General features: G+C 50.6%; 1 protein-coding gene and 2 long non-coding RNA genes across 54 annotated transcripts in view; 2 read left to right on the top strand and 1 right to left on the bottom strand.

Moving 5' to 3' along the window:
* The window catches only part of CELF4 (CUGBP Elav-like family member 4), a 297,686-nt gene extending 294,277 nt beyond the window's left edge, over positions 1-3,409 (bottom strand). For 42 of the 50 annotated variants that reach the window (XM_023241927.2, XM_023241943.2, XM_023241946.2 and 39 more), the window contains exon 1: positions 2,996-3,409. In XM_023241927.2, the coding sequence (XP_023097695.1) occupies positions 2,996-3,281 (286 nt within the window). In that variant the 5' untranslated portion in view covers positions 3,282-3,409. The remainder of the gene's footprint in view (positions 1-2,995) is intronic. The other 8 variants (XM_023241937.2, XM_023241922.2, XM_023241936.2 and 5 more) reach the window with 1 other exon arrangement.
* Positions 3,410-3,876: 467 nt separating this feature from the next.
* Positions 3,877-4,428, top strand: LOC109493420. The gene is made up of 2 exons (XR_002147644.3): positions 3,877-4,083; positions 4,309-4,428. It is a non-coding gene; the product is annotated as an uncharacterized LOC109493420 (long non-coding RNA).
* A 197-nt stretch (positions 4,429-4,625) lies between these two features.
* The window catches only part of LOC109493421, a 34,381-nt gene continuing 16,957 nt past the window's right edge, over positions 4,626-22,049 (top strand). The window contains exons 1-3 of one of the 3 annotated variants that reach the window (XR_006588267.1): positions 4,626-5,706; positions 16,095-16,177; positions 21,296-21,518. This is a non-coding gene — a long non-coding RNA (uncharacterized LOC109493421). Of the gene's footprint in view, positions 5,707-11,750; positions 16,178-21,295; positions 21,519-22,049 lie in introns of those variants that run through there. The other 2 variants (XR_002147645.2, XR_006588266.1) reach the window with 2 other exon arrangements.

The raw sequence follows: 22,049 nt of genomic DNA on the forward strand, positions 1-22,049 counted from the left end.
TTTAATTTTTACTTATCTTTCTCTTCTTTCTTTCTTTTTCTCTCCTTTTTTCTTTCTTTCTTTTTCTATGCCAATAACATGCATATGCCATCCACACTGGAGGCCAGTATCCTGTCATGTCTCTCAATTTTATACCAATATGATTCATTAGAAGTTAGAAATTCAAGAAGGGGAAAGAAAGAGCCACAAATATGCCCCGAAACCAGGCTTAACAAAGGCATGTTTCTATCCTTAGCCTCATGTTGTCAATTTAGAGTTGGGGAAAATCTAGAAGCCAAATGCAACCCTCATTCTTCAAGCCTCATCATGCTTTTTGACTTAACAGTAATTAATCACCAATGGCAAGCGAGTAATTTTTTAAGGTGGCCGGAGGCTTATTTTATCAGGATTAGCTAATAAATCAGGCTGTATCTCTGAAGGTGGAGTTCAAACTCTTCTAGGACTGAATAAACCAGACCTCAGAGAATGCTTCATTTATTCAGCTCTCCTGGAGCTTCCAGGCACTGTTAGAGACATTGTGGCCCAACCCTGCCTATAAAAATCCAAGGGACAGAGAGGCAGGAAGTTTCATAGGGAAAAATATATATGCTTAGGCTATGAAGGGTGGGCTGCGACAATGAGACACCAAGCATGCCGGAGCCAACGGGCCTGCCTGCCACTGACTGAGCCAGTTTAGGGGAAGAATTATTTAGAAAACGAAGTTTTGCTTGTCCTAGAAATCCTGGCCAGATATGTGTATATAGTATATATATGATACATATGATAAAGCTATAATATAACCTTCTCTGGCTTCCTGATGCAAATGATGATAATTCTACTTCTTTGCTATAGTACAAGGGAGTCCAAATAACATCAAGAACATAGTGATGATACCAGCAAGGGATCGTGAGAAGAAACCAAGGAATATTGTTAAAGTTTATCTTCCTTCGAAATAAAGAAGTAAATAAAGTGCTCCAAACCCGGATCTCTTAAGAAGCTCAGCTCTTCACAACTGTCTTTTGCCTCTGGTGGGTTCTAAATTTTTTTTTAACTTTAAAAATTTAAATCATCACAAGAACTGATCATTAAGATGGGCAAAGGATTTCCCTATTTATGCTTTTTAAATTTTCATTATTACTATTTTTAAATCTGGGGACATATTAGAATGACAAAGATTTGATACAAACCTTGATTAGCTTCTAGGGAGCTTGATTGGGAAGGGAAAAACTATAAAGATACGGTTGACTTGAGGTGGGGGGAAGGAAAGAAATATTATTTCAAAGACTGCCTCCCCATTTCACCTTTCCAGTCTCTCTTCTGATCAGACAGACATTTTCTCCATATTGGATAAAGGTTGGTTTGTCTCTCCATTACAGCCCCCACCCTCACCCCACCCCAGCAAACCCAGTATATTTCCATTCTGCTGTGTTTTTGTGCTACTCAACATGCCATTAACTTTAAGATTTACTCCTCAGCAGGCAAGCTGGAAGATGCTAAAGCCAATAAAAACTGCTCTCTGGGACTCCAACTATGAAGAGTTTGGAGCTCTGCTTAGTATTCGGATGAAGGGAGGGCTGGAGGAGGGAGGGAGGTTGTGATAGTGAAAACCACTGCTGCTTAGAGAGCCAGACAGCTCTGCGCTCTGCACCTAATGTGCCGGAGGATCAGCTCTGTTCATAGCCCATTTGTGGCCAAGGATGAGGCTGCTCTCTGTGTGTGGGTGGGTGTGCGTGTGCGTGTGTGTGTTTTCATCTTTAAAACCACCAGCTCTAACACAGCATCTTCAGTGGCTCTCCACACTACTGTTTATTAAAAACGGAACGTCCATACACATCCCTTACAACTTCCTTAGCTCGGTGCTCCTTCCCTGCCTGACGATCAATCTCTCTCAGAAAGCATTTAACTTGCCCACACAGCTCCAGCCCGGATTAATCCCCACTGCACATCCTATACATTACTGTTAGGGAGCGGAGCACTGGGCTAATTTCGTCACCCACCAGCCACCCACACACGTTCTACAACTGAACACGTTTGGGGATCTGCCTTAAAGATAATAAAACAAGGAGAAAACAGGCAGGCTGCAGACAATTCTCGTGACCACTTTCCTAAAAAGTTGCTGGGTTTTAATTCTTTGATTATTCTGTCTCCCCCTCCCCCAAGCACTCACTAGCAATGATTGCTTCAAGGGAGAGAAATAATGTACTATAAGCTCTCTGCATGGTGAGTTTGGGATAATTTAGGCTACACCCTTCAAAATGCATATCTTGCACACACAGATTTTTCCCCCAAAGCTCCGCTTTCCTGAGAAGGGGATCATTCAGGCTTCCCTGACCCCCCACTCCACCCAGGGGATGGCTGGTTCCTTGCTAATTCTTGCCTTAGGTTTTGTCCCTCCTTCCTTCAAACATCAAACACCCCCTCCCCCACCACTCACACCACAACCGGATTATTGAGGCACATAGCTCGACAGGGAGAGTTTACTGTTAAATTGATAGCGAAATAAAAATATCTCTCTGAATTTGTCACCTCTCTTCTTTTTAGACGGCTGCGCTCCTGCTACTCTGGCCCGGAGCGGAGAAGGAGGAGACCATCTCTTAATATTTTCAGCACCACGGCGATGGACAGCACCCTCGGTCCCTGGCCCGCTGAGCGCCCGCCAGTCTGCTCAGCGTCCCGGGCTCGGCCGGTGCAGCTGTCCCCGTCCCAGTCTTTCAAGTCGCTGCACCCAAAAATCCAAGCCCCGCTTCCCCTCGATCCTCTCTTTCTCTCCATATTCTGCTTCCGCTGCTCTCCCCACCGCACCGCTTCTATCAGCTCCTCGCCCAAAATCCAGCCTTGCCCCAGCGAACAGCTCCCCACGCACCCCAGTCCTGGTCTCCGCTGCCCGAGCGCCTCCCTCCTCGGCGTCCGCCCGAGGCTCCCTCTCGCGCCGTCTCCCGCTCGTCCGTCGCCGGCCGGCCGGCCGGCCCGCCCGCTCCTTCTCCCCGGCAAAGTTGGGAGGGAAAGGTGCACTCACCTTTGTGCATGCCTGTGAACCTGTCCTTCAGAACCGTAAGCTCGTAGATCTTGCCGAACTCCTCGAAGAGGGGCTTGAGGTCCTTCTCATCCAGGTTGCGGGGGATCTGCCCAATGAACAGCTTGATGGCATCGTGGTCCTTCATGGGAATGGTCGACGGGTTCCCCGGGCTGTGGCTTAATCCGTTCATGTGCCCGGCGCTGCCCGGGCTGCTGCCGAGCCCGTTGGTACTGAGGCTCGCGTTGTCAGCCTGTCCGTTTGCTAACGTGGCCATCTTTATATACATAGAGAAAATCTTCTTTCCTTTTATTCTTTCTCGCTCGCACTCTCTCTCGCTCTTCTCCCTCGCAAGCTCGCTCGCGCTCACACACGCACACGCATACACACACTCGGGTTCTCTCCCCCTCGGTTTCTCTACACCTCGCTCTCCTCTCGCTCTCTGCTCTCTCTCTTTCTCCTCTCTTCTCTCGCTCGCTCGCGCTCGCGCTCTCTCTCTCCTCTCCCCGCTCTCTCTCTCCCTCCCTCTCTCCTCTCTCTCCCTCTCTCTCTTTCTCTCTCTCTCTTTTGCGGTCTGATCTTTTTCTTTTCTTTTTTTCTGTCTTTCTTTTTCTTTTCTTTTTTTTTCTTTTTCTTTTTCTCTTTTTTTCTTTTTCTTTCTTTCTTTTTTTTTTTTTTTTTTACATTGAACAGACAGGATCTCTGTCCTTTCCGTTTAAACAGGCTGGACCGGTTCAAGTTCCGAGTCAGACCAGGGGTGGGGGCGGCGAGTGAGCGCGCGCGGAGGAGGGGGGGCGCGGGGCCCGGAGAGGGCGAGACGCGGGGGGGCTCCCGCGCGGCGGCGGGCGGCGGCCGGGAGCAGGACGGCGTGGGGCGGCGCCGGCCCCGCCGCGCCTCCCCCGTCGGCGGCCCCGGCGAGCGGCGGTGGTACAGTCCGAGACAGCCCCCGGCTATAAATAGCGCCAGGCGCATGGCTCTTCGGGAGGCGCTGAGATTCCGGGCCCGGCGGCCGCGGGGAGCGGGTGCCCGTTAGGAACGGGGCTGCTGGCCTCCTCTTTGCCTTTTGGGGGTTCTTTTTGTAATAGCAGCAGGTGCAACTTTTTGTATTTTTAAAACATTGATTTTCATTTTCGTGTGGGTATGTAGGGGGGCGTTATCCACCGAGCTGCGCTCTATTAGGGCGCCAGGCGGGCGAAGCAAAGGCAGGGATGGCGGGCGGGGCGGCGGCGAAGGCGGCGGCGGAGGTGGAATGGGCGCTTTTTTCTCCCATCTGGTTCCCTTTATTTATTTATTTATTTATTTATTTATTTATTTAGACTAGAAAAAGCGAGTCGGCTTGGAGGGAGTCCGCCCAGCGATCCGAGTGCGCATTGATCAGTGTCGAGAGAAAAAAAGCTACATAAATATATATTATGTGGATAAATCTGTAGACAAGAGCTCTCTCGCGCGCGCTCTCTTTCTCTCCGTGTCTCCCTGCTTTTTTCCTCCTCGAATCCCCAACCTGCCAGAGCAGCCCCAAATCTTCGCCCTCCCGCACGGCATCTGCCGCCACCCGAGCCACCTGGGAGGTCGGAACTGGGGGAGCAGTTGGGCCTCGCGGGGGGGGGGGGGACGGGGCGTAGAGATCCGGGGCCCGATCCTCGTCCCAGCCCGCCTGCGAAGGCTGGAGGTGGGTGTTTCGGTCCCGGACGGCCTCCCCCGCCCGGAAGCGCGGCGGCTGGTCCGGCAAGCGGCTGGCGGGAGGAAGGTAGGAGCCGGGCGTCTCGGCCCGCTCGCCCGCCGTGGAAGGAGGCAGGGATCTGGGTGCCGTGCCGGGTCGCTGAGCCAGCGCGAGGGACCGGCTTGATTTGGCCCTCGTCTGCGTTACCGGTTCAAATTGAAATTTTTTCCTTAATTCACCATCAAAGAAATAAAGCCCCCGAATCGCTATCCGGACTGCGGCCGGACCCAGACTCGCGCGGCGTGCGCTGCCCCCGCGGGCTTCGTTGGCGGCGCCTCCCTCTCCAGAAGTGCGAGGCTCGGAGTCGCGTCTGCGGGCTGGAGCCAAGGGTCCGGCCGCCCAGCCCGACTTTGCCGGGTTCCCCACCAGGCCCGCGGGGGCCAGAGCCTCGGCCGCGCAGGAGAGGGAGTGGCCGGCGCGGGAGCCGGGTCCAAGCAGCCCCGCCTCTGGGGGTGAATGCTGGTGGTGAACTTGGGTTGGGAGAGCAGATTTTCATTTTAATGATATTTACCTGCCCCTCATCCTCTCCCACATTTGCTTTTCCAGGGCAGCCTCTTCTCCATGGCTTCAGAAGCCGGGCAAATTAAAATAACGCGCCCGCTCCCCTGCGAGTTGCAGGGGCAAAGCTGCCGGCCTGACTCTGGCTGGACCCCCACCGGCCCCCTTCGGGTGTCCTGGGTTTCTCTTTTCTTACCCTCGGATTACATGATGTTATTAGACAATATGTTTACAATTTTATTTAAAGAAATGAGACCCCAGCTGCCTGAATACCGAAACCAAGCCCGTTTGGTACAACCACAACGCGGAGCTCTCCAGCGCCAGGAGGAGGCCTGAGGAGGCCCCGAGGTTCGCAGCCCCAGGCCCCAAGCCCACCTGGGACACCTCTCCCTGAGGATCCAGGGCGAGTGACCAAACAGCAAGTACAATTCTGAGAGCTGTGGAACTTCATCCTTTCATTTTAAGATTCTTCTGTCTTTTCTTGATGGAATCGTGTGTAAGTATAGTTGATTCATAACTCGGTTCTGGGCTTACATTATCCAGTGTTATATGACGGCCTAAGAATCGCCCGAGTTGATGGAATCGAACAGAAACTCACACATAGGGCCTCTCTGCAAGGTAGCTGTGTGCGTGGTGTGCCTATGAAGTGCTGTCATAAGGTGGCATGTCCCCAGTAGGCACACAGAGGGTTTGAGCTGGTGGCTTGGAGGTGTGTGCCTGTGTCTTATCAGGACTGTGTGTAAGTGCTTGTGTGGGTGCAGTGTGGCTGTGCACATAGACCGTTTGTATCCACACTCTGGCTGTGTGTGTGTGTGCGCGCACCAGTCTGAGACCCCCCTCCTCCCCTTCCCCTCAGGACACATCAGCAGAGGCCAGTATCTTTGTCCGAAATATCTCCTCTAACATCATTTTGTGGTGCTTACCTCCCAGGATATCACAATGGAGTGGGATGTATTTTATGCCATAACAGGCGAGTTTAGGAGAGTAATTCCTGCTTGAGGTCTCTCTCTCTCTCTCTCTCTCTCTCCCTGCCTGCCACCTCCTTAAAGCAAAGCTAGGTCTGGGGGAAGAGAAGGAAGTGAGCTGGGGTGGGGGTGGGGGCTGGGAAAGAAGGCGCCAGCACAGGGGAGGGCAGCTGTGGTTTATCTTCCACTTCTTCCTGCCCCCACCCCAGCCCTGCCCAGGTCCAAGTAAATTATTCACAGGTGTTTCATTATTCATCTTATTATTAATAATAATAGCCAATACATAAATAAAAGCAGTCCCTGGGCAGGAGTGAGTGGGAGAGTGGAGTTGTTAATGGAAGGGGGCATCTGGTTATTTCAGATACCTGCAAAAATACTGCCATAAGGTATAGCATCAACTCCCTCCAGGACTGCATCTGTGCCCCCTGCACCACAGCCCCCTCTCCCTGTCTCTTTCCACATGTGGACCCAAAGCTGTGGAGAGCTCCTTCTTCCCTAGGGAAGGTACCTCACGCTCCCCTGTCTCCCCACCTGAGGATGGCTTATTTTGGATTTGGAGTGTCTCCCCTTAGGGGGTAACACATTCCTCACCTCTCAGCTCTCTGGCATCTATGTGGTAAAATGCCCTACCTCTCCCCACACTGCTGGGACAGAAGCGACCAGGACACCAGGCCCCATATAACTGAGCTACCTTGTATTAACAGCGGCAGAAACAGCTTCTGCCAAGGCATAGATCTCTTAAAGGCACAGAGCTGGATCTCTTAGGCTCCCACTGTTTTGTCACAGCAGAGTACTGGGGATAAAACAACACGGACAGGTGTCTCAAACTAATGTAATAAAGGAGCAGGACCCCAAAGAAAATAGTCAGGAATGTGGCTAGGTTGGCTCTCTGGTATCCTTGCCCTTGATATTCTAGAAAGACTTGAGCTAATTTTTTTTTTTTAACCTTCGAACATCAAAGAGAAATGTAACTAGGGAAAGATGGGGGCAAAGTATTACTCACTGTGACATTTAAATAGATTTAAAACTTTTTCTTCAAGTGCCACTTCACGGCCACAATTATTCCATCCACTGAGAGAGAGAGAGAAGGCCGGCAAATGGAAAAGGGAGTTGGGAACAATTGCTTCTCATTTTCTCTCTGTGTTTGGGGTTTACATTTTGTTGCTGATTCATCTTTAGGGATGTCAGGAAGCCCTGTGTGGTGGGGATCTTGGCTCGGATGGTGTAGTTTTGCAGGCCTTACCATTGCCTCCTGCTCCTCACTTCCCTTTGCTCCTCCCCCTCAAGGGAGGAGGAAACCTTCTTTGTGTTCAGCTTCCCTTCAGTGGAGCCACCATCACTCTCCTCTCTCTGGCACCCACTGAACCACATTCTGCAGCCCTGGCCGTGGCCACACGCCCTGAGACCTGCTTTGGCTCTCCTGCCTATGAGTCTTCTCTCTCCATCTAGATTGGGAACTGGTGGAAGGCAGGAGCCCAGTAATCTGGCCCCTCTTCACCCTCTGCAACCTCTCTTGACAGGCATGAGCACACAGTAGGTGCTCAGAATGGAATTTCTAGATACCTATGGCTAATCTGACTTGGAGGAGGGGGTGATGCTGTATTCATTCGTCTAGGTCCTAAGGATGGGGAGCTGCAGGGGCCTAGGCAGACTCTCTTCCAGAAGAAGTTCAAAGCCAGGGATGAGAACAATCCATCTAGAATCCACACAGCAGTTTAGCCTCCCTGGGCTGCAGGGCTTGGCTTGGAGACATCACCACACGGTCATTCTTGCACTCACGGAATGCTTCCGGTCTCCCCCTGGAAGCAGCAGAGAAAGGACAGGACTGGGAAGAACCCACTGTCTAGTTAGAGACACCAAAGTTGTACCAAGTGAAAAGCCCCAGAACACCAAATGGCAACAGATGGTTAAATGTCTTCCAGGCCTGAGGAGTTCCACATGCAAGAAAACAGAAAACAATCCAAATTGTGTGGGAGAATCTGTGATGGGAGGGTGGGGGGTGGGCAGCAGCCTTGTTGGGGGAGAGCAGGGCTTGTGAAGGCAAGAGGCAGAAGGTGGTAGATGGCCAGAGAGTTGGGTGATGGCCTGGCCTAAGGCCCAGGAGGGCAAGAAGCAGCTGGTTCTCCAAGGCTATGTTGAGAACAAGCTAAAAAGAGAGCTGTGGTCTGCTGAAGTCTCTCCAGAGACCAGACCACTAAGTGTCTCTGTGGAGTGACTGCTCAGCCCAGACCTGCAGAGGTCAGTGGGGGGAGGCTGGAGACCAGGAGAGTCACTTGCCCTCTGCAGAGAGCTCATGGATTTAGGCAAAGAGGTTGACTCAGACAAGAGCCACCACACTAGGGCGTGAGGCCACCAAGGCGTAGAGTGAAAGGTGCTGGTGATGTGTGCCCTGGGAACCTGGAGAAGCTGTAGCTTCTGTAGGCATTGGCACCCCCGGAAGGCTCTCTGGTGGAGAGAACTCTGGCCCTATAGGAAGGTGGAGGTGTCAGCTTAGGAAGAGAGGAGAGAGGTTGAGGCAGTGGATGGAATTGCCAGGTCTGGTGAGTGTAGTGGGTTCTCACATGATAGAAGGTAGATGCTTCTAGAGGGGGCTCATATGTGGAAGTAGGTGGGGTGGGCAAGATGCGGCTTTGAAGGCAGCCTCAGAAGTCTGTTTCTGGTCTTCTCCACAAGCTTAGGACTTCTCTGTGAATAATTTGGGAAGGTTCAGTGATACAAGAAGCACTAATTGAGGTGGAAAGGAAGAGGAAAAGGGTCCCTACCTTCTCTCAGTTAACTTTAGCAGCCTCCGGCCAGTGAGAGAAGACAATCGAAGGATCCCCTTGTCCTGTCCTGAGCCAACAGTAGACCTGGCTAGGCGAGCAAATGCATGGAGGGAGGAAGAGAACTGAGTTAGGATGCTATGTGTTTTAGGAAACCCAGGAGCTCCCCAGAAGGGACTGGGCTTCCTCTTATAGCTCAGACAAGTGCCAGGCCTGGCAAGAGAGGGGCCTTCGGGCTTCCTTCCTTGCTGGTTGAGCCCCAGGGACATATGGCTATGGTCTTGTGGGGACTCCTGGGCTCTGGGCAATGGTGGGGGGTTGCTTTGGGGAGTCTCTAGGCCTTTGGGTGGTCAGCATGGATATTCCTTGTTCTGGCATGGGAACATGCTCCTGTTCTCTGCTTCTTTGCCAACTGGGGCTTTTCCTCACTTTTGCAGAGGACAGGTAGGAAATGGAAAGGCAGCCCAAGAAGTGGGGTAAAGGGATCTGGAGTCCTGCAGCCCAGGCACCCTGCATGGGCGGGGGCTGGGAAGTGCAGGAGGAACCTGAGTTACGGCTTTCCTGGCCTCAGCTTTCTCCTCCAGAAAATGGAGACCGCTGTCCTTTCTTCCACCCTCCTTTCCTTCCTCACATCACATCCAAGAAGGTGAGACAGTGCCATGTCTGTGAGGCTGACTCACAGTTCTCATGTAAAAAAATAAGAGGAGAGCAGGGACTGAGGGTCAAAATGGGCCACAGAAAGGTGTAGATGAAATTAACTTGTTTCATGGAAGGGTTAGGAATTTACTCCTTATCTTCCCCAAATAATTCACATGTTTTCAAAGGGAGCCCTGGCCAGGCAGCACTGAGTCGGACAGAAGCAGGTGCCTTTACCTCGGCACTTAGGTAAAGCTGGCAGAACCAGACTCCTTGGCTTCAAAGTCTCCCACTTACTAGCTCTATGACCTTGGGTAGGTTATTTAACCTCTCCGTGGCTCAGTTTCCTCATTTGTAAAATAGGAAGAGGAATAGAACCTATTAAAATTGTTGTGGGGATTAAATGAGTAAATGCACGTAAAGGGCTTAGATCACGTCAGGCCAGCGGGTAGTATGGGAGCCCCGCTAACAGAGAGGCCCCAGTCTGAGGGCTGGCGGAGGCCCCTCCCCCAGCATACGCGGGAGGCGGGGCGGCCCCTCTGGTGGTGGCGGCATTGGACCCGAAGTGGGTGTCCTCACTTGCTGCAAGGCTGTTTCTCAAGGTGCTCCTGGGGGGGGGGGGGGGGCGGGGGGCAGGCGGGAAGCCTTCCCGGAGGGCCAGGCCTGCATCACGGCCTCTTCTTGGGGCCTGCCCTAGGTACTGGCTGCCGGCACTACGCAGCCTCTTCTTACCTGAGAGGTGTTGCCGCAGCAAGTCCTTTTAATTGTGATGTTTTACTAATTAGTTTTTAATTATGTTAATTTATTGTACATGAGCCCTGAGGTTTTCAGACACTGGGCTCACTTTAGAAACTGGAATAGTAAGTTGTATTTATTACACGCACAATGCTGTGGATAAATGTCACTTTCTCATGGCCACGATTTCTCTGATAATGTTGCTGAAAACACGGCTTCTACACAGGCTTTTTAATGTTAATTCTCCCACTGCAGCCAGGCCCCCCAAGTCCAGCCCGCAGTCCTTCAGCCAGAGCCCTGGTTAAGACATTCAGCATCCGGGGACTGTGCAGATGCTATGAGGGAGTGACATGGCTTGGTGGTATAGGGAGACCCCCAACTGGGTAGGGGCTCAGGAAGGTGAGCCTGCAGGACAATTACACCAGGCCAGATCTTCCAAGGGTTGTTATGCGGGGGCCTCAGGCTCACCTGCCTGGGTGCCCCCCCCCCCCGCCCCAGCTCCCTCACCCAGCAGCTGGGTACAGACAAGAGCTTGGCAAGGAGGCCTCAGCTACATCACCTGGGGAGAGGGAAGGAGAGGCTGGTGATGAGGATGGAGAGGGCACGTGGGCAGTCAAGTTGGGCCCTGAAGGTCATGGAAGGAATGTAGGCTGTTGTTTCAGGGATGGTCTGCAGCCTTGGGAGGAGAGGTTTACAGCAGGGCTGGCTCACAAGAAAGACTCGGGGTGGGGACTCACTGACCACAGGCTGACCGGTTGCTGATGACAGGGAAGAATGTGATCAGTGGTGTAAGACTGGGACAAAAAAGGCACCTGGGTATTTATGAAGGATGGCTGAGAAGGGAGAAATCACCCCCAACACACATGTGCTAAACTGGAGGGGCACTATTTTGGGCCCATTTTCCAAAGATCATTTCTATATCCAAAGGATGAAGGTTTGTTACCACTAGTCACATTTAAAGGAGATGCCACAGGTTTTCAAGAACCGCTCCCTCCCCCAAATAATTTCCAGATGGCAGCCTTCTTTTAATAAGCTTAAAGTCTTCCAAAGTGTTATAATATATATATATATATATATATATATATATATATATATATATATATATATAATATACACATATATAAATTCTGGTCTATTACTGAACAGACACACTAATATAAATTTTGCTCAAAGGGTAAAATTTAAAGAAATACAGTCTATAAATACCACTGGGCATTTAATCCTTTAAAATATGCATATAAGACTCAAGTTTCTATACTATATATACACATATGCAAAGGTGCCTGCATTGTGTATAGAAAGAGTTTGGGCTTCAGAACCCTACCGGTCAGTTTTTCTTTTAAATTAATTAATTTATTTGAGAGAGACAGAGGCAGCTCAAGTGGTGAAGGTGCAGAGAGAGAGAGAGAGAGAGAGAGAGAGAGAGAGAGACAGAGGGAAAATCCCAAGCAGGCTCCACACTGTCCGGACTCGGGGCTCAGACTCATGAAACCGTTGAGATCATGACCTGAGCCGAAACCAAGAGTTGGATGCTTAACCAACGGAGCCACCCAGGTACCCCTAGGACCAGATATATCTTTAGCTTACCAGCAATATAAGTCATGTTCTCTGAGTCTCCGTTTCCACATCGGAAACATGGGCATAATAACACTGCGTACAGCTATCATGAAGAGATAATGAACGATTCAAAGAGGTAACTTAGTGCCTGCCACATAGCAAGTGCCCAATCAATATTAGCTGTTACTTTTATTGTATTTATTCAAAAGTAAACTAAGTCTCTCCTTTCCAGGTATAAATATAAGCTGGCCAAAAATAGCATTTAAAAAATGTGTAAGAGGACACGGACGTTTTCTAAGGGAGAGGGCAGTTTCGGTTTCCCCTCAGTGGTCCTCGCACTGTGTGGAGGAGAGGAGAGGAACCTGTCTCTGGTTGTGGGTACCATGTTGTAGGAAACGGTTTGGGGGAGGGGCCCCATGAGTTTCTCTCAACGTGGCTGCTCAGTGACGCTCACCTGCATTCAGCTTTAGGAAGGGGCCCCACACTGTAGCACAGACCTGGTACTTCCCCCACACTGTTGGAGAGCCTGTACCCGGACACATGGGAGGCTCCCACACAGGCCCGCGTGACCGCCCCCCTCCCACTGCCCCTTCCTGGGAAGGGGAAGGGTGGGCAAGCTCTGTGACTCACTCCCTGGCTCTGTGCCCTCTCGCTGAGTCACAATGTAATTGATCCCTCCCTGCGCCAGGTTTCTACTCTCATGTGACCCAAAGCAGGGTCATTTCCAGACCAGGGTTGGGGAGGCCTGGCTGGGGAGAGGCAATCCCGGGAAGGAGGGGCAGACCATCAGAACCGAGGATGGCACTGAGCCTTGTGCGTGACTTTCCTGGATATCTGCTGAGGTGTTGTGTTTGTAAGAGGGGTTGGTCTACTGCCTACCAACATATACATATTCTCATTGGCCTCCATTGGTGTTTCCATCAGGGTAGGGCTGTCTGTATAAAATAATGCCAATAGGAAATAATGAAGGTCTCTGGGCACCTCCTTGAAGATGCCCTTGGTGTTTGTGCTTCTGGGACGAGGCTGGTCATCTTTATTTCTAAAATGAGTTGTGGGCTTGGGGAAGCTGAGGAGTGGGAGGTAGAAGGGTGGGGATGTGTGATCCACACATCATATGAGGGCAGTGTCACCCCTTGGGCCACAACCTTATGCCACCCTTGGCTCAGAAAGAAAAGGACGACCTCTCATCCTGATGCAATGGGAAATTCTGGCTGGCAGGGATAAAATCACAAGTACTGGCCTGGTGGCAGAAGGCAGATTTAGGGTCACCTCTGCAAGGTCTTCTCCGATAGACAGATCTGGGGTGTGGTTTATAGGCCCCTATCCAGCAATTGTCACATGGGCCTTGTTATTGACAGCATCACTGTCCCACCTTGGACAGGTCATGTATCTCTCTTGGTATCCTCAGTTATACACTTGGCATAAAATTCTCTTTTTTATCCCAGAGAGGCATCTAATGAATGTATAAAGCCCTAAGAAATAGCCAATGATATTGTTATAAACTTGCCCCCTCCCCATTTCCCTGTTGCCTGCCCTTGTCCTGACCTATGAGCTGGCAGCCACACGGTGGGATCTGTGCCCCCTTTGGGTCTTAGTGACAGTTCTCAGTCCCAGTTCAGAGACGATTCCTGCTCAACCTCTGAGAGCAGAGTCAGGGCTTGATGGGGTTTCATGTCAGGAGTCACTCCTGTGGCCATCGAGCAACAGAGGGGGCTTAATCCAGGCTCTGATGGGATTCAGGCAAAACTTGTGTGCCCTTGGGTCACCTGGTTCCCCTCTCTGGACCTCATTCTCTGATTTATGAGATGGGGATGGTAACCCTTGCTCCGTACCTCCTGGGGAGTGGGGAGGGCCAGAGGCAAGGGTGGGATGGCTTCTCAGAATGCAGGGTATTTATATTGTAGACCTGCTCCTTTCCCCACCCACCCTGTCCCTGCCTCTGCACAGTCCCGGACTCACAGCGGCCTTGAGAACAGAAAGAACAGCCTAGTTCTCACATCCATCCTCCTCCTCCTGATTATTTCTCCCAATCACACTTAATAGCCGCCTGGCTTTTGGCTGCAGCCCGGTATATAATAACCTGCAATTATTGTCCACTTAAGCTGTCCCCAGGGCCTTGTCTGTTGCGCTGCCCAGGCCCGCACCGCCAGCCTGCTGATTTCCCCGTCAGAGTCGTGGCCAATGGGAAGAAAGCCCCTGAAGGGCTGGACTGACAACCTGTTCCGCAGGGCTGTCCCCCTCCGCAGCTGCATCTTCTTCAGAGATGGGGCCTCAGAGGCAGCCTGCTCCAGCCACAGCCTCATCCAGCCTGGGTGCCCCACTTCTCTGGGCCATCCATGGCCATCCTCTTCCTCTGCCCCATCCATGCATTGTCTCATTTCAGCCTCTGTGCCTTTGTCTACCCACACCTGATGCTCCTGCTTACTATAGCCCAGCCCCTTTACAGGCTTAGTTCATTCTCTCTGCATCCTTATAAGGGAGGCATTGGCATTTTACATACCAGGCTACTGAAGACCAGAGAGGTTGGGTGTCTTTCCTAGGACCACACAGCCAGGAAGTGACAGAGCAAAAATTCAAAATCAGTTTGGTTGACTCCACCGTTCGCTTGTTTAATCCTGATGCTGTGCTGTCAGCTGTCTTCATCACAAGTCCTATCCCGCCTTAGTGGTGCTGCTCAGTGTTCCCTCCTTTGGAAAGCCGGCTCCATCACTGCAGTAGCACTGGTCTCCACTACTCTGAATGCTTGTGACCCTAGAGTTGGAACCAGGTGCCCTGGATCCCATGAAGGCAGATCATGAGTCCCCCTGCTTGCCCCTCCTCTGCCGTGTTGATTCACAAAGCATCTCTGTGCACAGACTGGATACAGCTGAGCTCCGGTCAGTGTTCGAGTCTCCCCTTCCCCGAACTTTGCTTCATATTCTCTTAAGCCTCTCTCCCAGAGCCTGATCCTTCTGCTCCTGACAAGTTTCTCCCCTACCTGTATGGTAGACATTTGCATTATGTCTGTGGCTCTACCTGGCCATGATAGTGGTGATGCTGATGCTGATGCTGATGACATAAGTTGATCCTAGGCCATGAAAGGACATGTAGGTCCTGTGCCACCGTTGGGAGAAGGCAGAGTCTGAGGGTGTTGGTATTATCACACCATTCAGAATCTATTAATTAAGTGACCAGAGGGACAAAAGAAAGTGTCCAGACCCTAAGTGAGGGCCTTTATCCTGAGTGCTGGCTATCTTGGCATGTGTCTCTGTGTGTCTGTCAGTGAGCGCATATGTATGTGCGTATGTGTGTGCAGGATCTAGAGTGCGGTGGTGACAATGGGCTGTGTGGCCCGTTGGGGCCTAAGGTGAGTAGAGTCAGGACTCACCCGACTGTAGGCTAGAGGGACCTAGGGCCTGAGAGCTGAAAGGCTTTGAAGGTTGCTGTGTGCAGAGGGTCTTCCTGGCTGCTGTCGTACCAGCGGTTGCACTGAGCTCTGGGCTGTCAGTGGCGGAGGACCAGGAGGCCTGTGGCCTAGTCCACCTACCTACCTAGGCCCCAGGCTGAATGTTCCTCTCCAGCTTTGCCCCAGGGACACTTCCTTTCCCCTTCCAGGCTCACTCACCCTTTGCATGAATGTTCCTCACACCTGCTTGCATTTTTCAGTTCTTTGTCTTGGAAACAGATTCTCAGCAAGAAGACTGTTGGGATATAGGTTTTGGGGAGCCCAAGGCCCTCTCTGGTCCCTCAAATCTTACAGGCTAAGTCTGAGGCTGGCCTGAAGGTGAACTGCCATGAGGATCATCTGGTGCCTCAGGAACGAGCCAGGCTTCCCTCTTGGATGCCACCGTAGAGTCATCGGTTCAGAGGGAGGCAGTGGGCCTTCTGCCTTGGCTTCTGGCCAGCCGCCCTGGTGCAGACCCTGTCATCTCCCAGCCCTGCCCTGACTCTCAGGCTGCAAATGCCCCTGTCATCTGGCCATCAGCCCAGGGGTGAGATCTCTCCTGAAGGGCTAGGAAGGGATCCTCAGGCAGGGGCAGCACAGGTGAGCACAGGGGCCAGAACCAGCCATGCCACCTGCCACCTGAAGTAGCATTTGGAGACTCTACATTGATGGGGCAAACGTGCCATGGTCTTTATTTTCTCTAACTGCCATTTTATTCTCCTGCCCCAGGGCCCCATCTCTTCTGTGTCAAGGGGACAGAAAGCCTTCAAAAGTGCTTGTAAAGGGCCACTCACTCTCTTTTCAGGGTAATCCTGTCTTATGTGGGCAAACCATCCATCTTTGGAGGATCTTCTCCCCATCTCCTCTCCAACCAAAATGGCAGCTGAGGTGAGGGGAGCTTACATACCCTGTGGTGGGAAGGGGGCCTTGGGTTGTCCTTGTGCTGTCATTGGGGACCTCAATGGGCTCCCTAGGGTCTGGTAGCCATGGTCTCCATCCTGGGCACCCCAGAGTGGGAGTTGGCAGGCTCCTTTGCACATGAGGCTCCAGCCATCATCAGGATCACTGGGAGCCTGAGTCTCAGCTCCTCCTACACCCACCTGCCTCATTCTCTTCCTGGGTTTCTTAATTTTTTTTTTTTAATGTTTATTTATTTTGGAGAGAGAGAGAGACAGAACATGAGTTGGGGAGGGGCAGAGAGAGAGGGAGACACAGACTCTGAAGCAGGCTCCGGGCTCTGAGCTGTCAGCACCCAGCCCGATGCTCAGAGCCTGACGCAGGGCTCAAACTCACGAGCCATGAGATCATGACCCAAGCTGAAGTCTGATGCTTAACTGATTGAGCCATCCAGGCACTCCTCTTACTCCATTTCTTGCCCTAGATGGCAACCAGAAAGCTTCTGGCGTTCTCCCACACGTTAGGGAAAGAATTGATGAAATTCACATTAACTCATTTTTCTGCCTAAGCCCACTCTCCTTATATCCCTCTGGGTGGTAGCCCCAGGTTGCCCAGATCCACCCAAGCAGGAGATGGGCCCAGTCCCCAGCTTTCAGCTTCCTTTGAAAATGTGCCTTTTTCGCTCCCCTCCCCTTTCCCTGCTTCAAGTCCAACTCTGGGCAGATACCTGCCCGCCTACCCTTCCTTGTCTTTATTTCTGGCTCTTCTCTCTTAACTGGGAAGGCTTCCGTGGTCTGTCTATCCCCACCCCCCACCTTCATCACACACAAGGTTGAGGGACACGGGAGGATGATCCTACAGCCTCGTCAGCCACTTTGTGAGCCCAGCCCAGGCACAGCACACCGCTGTGTATTGAAAGGGCAGCAAGACAACCAGTGCCATCAAGAACCTACAGTGAGGTCAGGTTCGGCAGAATTGGCTTAGAACATTTATAATACAAAAAAACCTGGGGTGCCTAGGTGGCTTTGTCAGTTAAGCATTCGACTTGGGCTCTGGTCATGATTTCACAGTTCATGGGTTGGAGCACCGCATTGGGCTCTGTGTTGACAGCTTGGAGCCTGGGGCCTGTTTTGGATTCTGTGTCTCCCTCTCTTTCTGCCCCTCCCTTGCTCGCACTCTGTCTCTCTCTCTCTCTCTCTCTAAAATAAATACACATTAAAAAAAATACCCCAAATATTTCCCTCTGGGGTTGCATTTAAAACTACTTTTGGTCATTTGAAGAGTAAATCTTTAGCTACTTAGAAAGCTTGACAATCTAAAATGATTCATTTGTCCAATGCTTAGGTTAGTTGAGATTTAGTATTCACTAGTATGTAGAAGAGGTGTGGCTGCAAGCCGGTCCGGCAACTTTTGTGTGTAATGTCCCAACGTGCTGTAGCCACTCTCCTCACTTATAGGCACAGCATAGCACCCACCCTCCTGTGTGTGCACACAAGTGTGTGTCAGAGTGTGCGTGCATGTGTTTGTCAGGGACACATGTGTGAGCGTGTCTTCCTCATTGGGGTTTGTTATATTCGCTTTGTGCTGATAATGCTTTTGGCCTCTGGGGGTGCTATATATATACAGATGCAAAATTTGTGAAACACAGGATTTTCAACCTGAAAGGAACCTTAAGCATCTCCTAATCCACTTTTCTCATTTTACACAATTAATTTCCGAGGAGGCAAAGTGACTCGCTCCAGGGTCAGATATAGAAACCAGGTTTCTATCTGTCTCTCACAGGCACACACACACTCCTTCTGCAGTAAGAGATGGCTATTTCCTCCTTGTTCTTTGACTCCTCCCCCCACCTTTGACCAACAGTCTGTCTTTCCTCCTCCCCTCCCTGCTCCAGTGCTCCTGGGCTGGAAGCTGAGGCTGGCACAGGAAGTGGAGAGGCTGGCTCCCAGAAAGGCTGCCTCAGCAGCTGGCCAGCCCAGGGCCCACCGCGTACTTGGGGAGGTGGAGGCTCAGAGTGTTACCTGCTTCCCTATCAGCCAGGATCCTAGGGGAGCAATGCCTCAGTCCTCAGGGAAGGCCCAGAGGAAGGAGGGTGGGTTGGCACCGCTGTTATGCAATCTGTTTTCAGCCTGGTCCTCTTTCTCTGGCTCCCTTCCGGGGTGGAGATGAGGGGGGCTGACATTATCATGGGGATGGAACTGGTTACTTCCTGGCCTTTCTTCCCTCTTGAGTCCTTTACTGTAGCCTGAGCCGTGTGGCCTCCAGTTCAGATACCCCATTTGGGAGAACAGTCACACTCTTAGTCTCCAAGAGGCACAGGAACAAGCTCCTTTCTATTCCTCACATCCTAATGCCACTGTCCGGCTCCCAATCCTAAGCAGGCTCCGTGGAAATGACTGTTTTGATATGTCTCATTCTCCAGAGGGGCACAGATCTCCAATTTGGAACAGAGCTTAGGGGCCACTCCCTCACTCCCTATTTACACCCACTGCAGGCATCCCTGACAGCTCCCCAGTGTGACAGGCCAGTTCGTTTCCAAAGGCCTGCCCTTGCTCCTGGCTCTCAGGATGCCGCTTCCCCTCCTTCCGTTCTTGCCAGAGGTCTTGAAATAGGTGGTTCCCCTGGCTTTCTCTGCTTCTTTGTTTCCCATTTGTTCCATAATGCATTTAGATCTGCCGTTGCCTCTCCCACTTTACTAAAATTACTCTTAGGAAAGTCATTGGTACTCCCTTGGCCAGAACCAAGGTAGCGATCTCTTTAGTCTTCATCTTATGCTATTAACCACTTGTTTACAGTATCTTCTTTCTCTTTCAAGAAACACCTTGTGTCTCTTTGATTACCTTCTACTTCCAGCTGGTCTCCTCGACAGCCCAGTCCTTAAATGTTGGGGTTACCCTGGTTGTGTCCTTTAATTCACCTTCTTTGTATGCTGTGCAGTCTCCTAGGGACACCACATTTAGGATGGCAATCCCCTGTCATGCACTGATGTTCCCATGAACGTGTCCAGTCCCCTTTGTCTTACGGAGCCTCAGCCTCTTATTTACAACTGCTAGAGGTTTCTGTCAGGAGACTCTCATACTCAGGGATTTTCCCTTCTCATGAGGAAAAAGATCTCTCCCACCCGAAGTCCCTATTTTGGTCAGTGCTCCATCACTTAGTCATCTCAGCCAGGATGTGACGCGTTCCTGACCATATCCTCTCTCTCATCCTGCAGAAGCCTTTGGTCACCAAGTCCTGGCAGCTCTTCTGCATCTTTTGCCTCCTTCCTACCAGATCCTCATTTTGTCCTACTTACACCACTGCCACAGTCTTCCAACTGGTCTCTGTGCATTGGCCTTGCCTGCTCTGACCCACATGTACTTCACTCTGCACCCAGAATGAGCTTTCTATAACATAGACATGGTCACACCAGTTCCCTTAACAGTCTTCGATGGCTCCCCACTGCCTCCAGGATAAAGCCCAATCTCATTGGCTTGGTATTCCAGGAGCCTCATAACTCACCCTGGCCCCTCCCTTCTAGGCCTGTCTTCTCTCACTTCTCCCTTCCTCCTGTCCCGGGTCTCCAGCCCCATCTGGTACCAGTCTCATCCTCACTCGTCATGCTCCTATCATGTTCTCCAGATGCCCAAGGTCTCTCTCAGTGTCACAATGGTCCCTGTCCTGGAAGAATCGGCCCCTTTCTTTTTCTAGCTAACTGAGGCTCAGTTTTCCCATCTTTCCTCAAACACCACTGCTTTAAGGAGGCCTTATTGCCTGACCCCAGAGTCCACAATAGGTAACCCATCGTGCACTCCCACCATACTCTATATTTTGCAGCCATCTGCACTGTTGTCACCGATTAATTACTGGTTGATTCCTCCTCACTCCCCCAGTCCCAGTAGACTACATACTCCTTGAGGGTATGACTGTCCTTTCTTGTCCAGTTCTTCACCCCAAAGCTTGGCACCCTGTGCGTACAATAGTCTGACTGGGTGACTGGAGGGCTTCAGATATGTCCATATGAGTAGGATCTTGGTCCTGTAAGTGGGCAATAGGGGCAGAAGGTTGTCCCCACTATGATGGTGATTAATGAAGTTTTGTGTTTTAGGAAGATTAGCTGGGAAGCTTCATGTAGGAAGGTGGTGTCAGGGACCGGGGGGCTGGCGACAGTGTAACCATGAGGCTCAGGTCTAAAATGAGTGACTTTTCCTCTCCCATCCCATGTTTCTGATGGAGAGTCCAAGAGATGGAGTCAATTCGTGCATAATTGAAAATGAACAAAATCCAGGAATGGGCTTATAATAAGCTCAGCACATAACTGTGAAATGACCTTACCTTATTGTGGGAAGGTTTTCTCTCACTCTCTGCTCTCTCTAAACATGTTCCTATTTCATTCCCTGGCCCCCATCTCTTCCTCTTCCAAGGGTGGAATCTAGAAGAGAATGCTCTCTGTTTAGAATAACATTCCTACCTGATTGGCTGCTGACTTGTTAATATTATTGTTATTCTCTACAATGCATATGCAATTTTCAGATATCACATCTGGAGGCTTCTACCCCAGAGAAGAATAAAATTGCAGCTGAAAGTGTCCAAAAAGTGGTTGGATTTCTGAGTTTCAGACCAGCTAAATTGACAGCTTTTTCCGGCTCTAATTTCTGTGATAGGAGCAAGGAGCAACCTTCACAGCTCTCTCCCCTGGCCCATGTTCTCCAGCCCAGTGACAAGTTAGGAGGCTGCTTTGCTACTCTTTGTGATACTGGGTTCTGCCCCATCTTTCTAAAGCAATCTTATAAATCATTGATGAGAATATTTCTATTTTTGTCTTAAATATCCTAGCCAAGAAAGCCTATGAATACTTTCCAAATCAAGTGCTGGCATTGCACGATGCTTCCTCATTGATGGCAGCCCCATTTCATTGTTTTTTCACTTCTTGGCTCTTCCATCCATGTCAGCAATGCCAAGTCTCAGCTTGTGGGTGGGGCCTGACCCTGGTGCAGTACCCTCTGTGGCCTCCCTTTCTTGGGCAGAAGCTCCTGTTTTTTCTTCTTCTCCATGGCTGCCCCCCCAAACCTCCATCTTAAACCTTTAAACCTTGAAATGCTATAAATTGTGACTGGTATTTATTCTCAGCAAGGTTTCCTCCTGATGTGCATCCTGCTTCTGGAAACACCACCCCTCCATCCTGATCATCATTCGTTCCATGCCTAGGAATTCAACTCACTTGAATATCAACCTACATTTGAAGGCATGGAGTTCCAATATAAAAAAGACACTCTCCTGTAGTGCCTTCCAAACTCTGCGAGTTTATAAGAACCGTGTCCCCCTCATTCACCACTATATTACCTGACACATGGTAAGCACTCAACAAATATTTGTTGAATAATAAATAAGGGAATTAATGAATAAATGAGAGACCTAAAGGATTAGATTCCTTTACACACTGGAGCTCCTCCGTCCCCTAAAACCATCTGGACCTGACACTCTAAGATGGCTAATACAGGGTTTACTGAGGTTCATTGTAAGTCTCTACTGAGAAAGTAATATGGTTCAAATGCATCTTTCATGATTACCCTCAATTTGTTAAGATTTTTCTTTTACTTTGATTTTTTCCTTAGCCTTCATATTAAAATTTTACATTACCTGGCTCTTGTCTAGGCATTGCTTAGTTTGGTTCCTTCATCTGAGTAAGGCTTGTATTCCTTACCAGAACAGAAACACTTGGAGGGAGAAACTATGTCCATTTACTTCATAGTGCAACTACAGGACTTGATACAGTGGGTGTTTAATAAATGGTTTCCAACTGGGTGATGGAATGAATGGGTCCCAAGGCTGACATCCACTTTTATTTTTAACATTAGAGGTTAGAAGTTAAGCCCAAGAGGGA

This window comes from Felis catus, chromosome D3 (genome assembly GCF_018350175.1).
Source record: "Felis catus isolate Fca126 chromosome D3, F.catus_Fca126_mat1.0, whole genome shotgun sequence".
Classification (NCBI taxonomy): Eukaryota; Metazoa; Chordata; class Mammalia; order Carnivora; family Felidae; genus Felis; species Felis catus.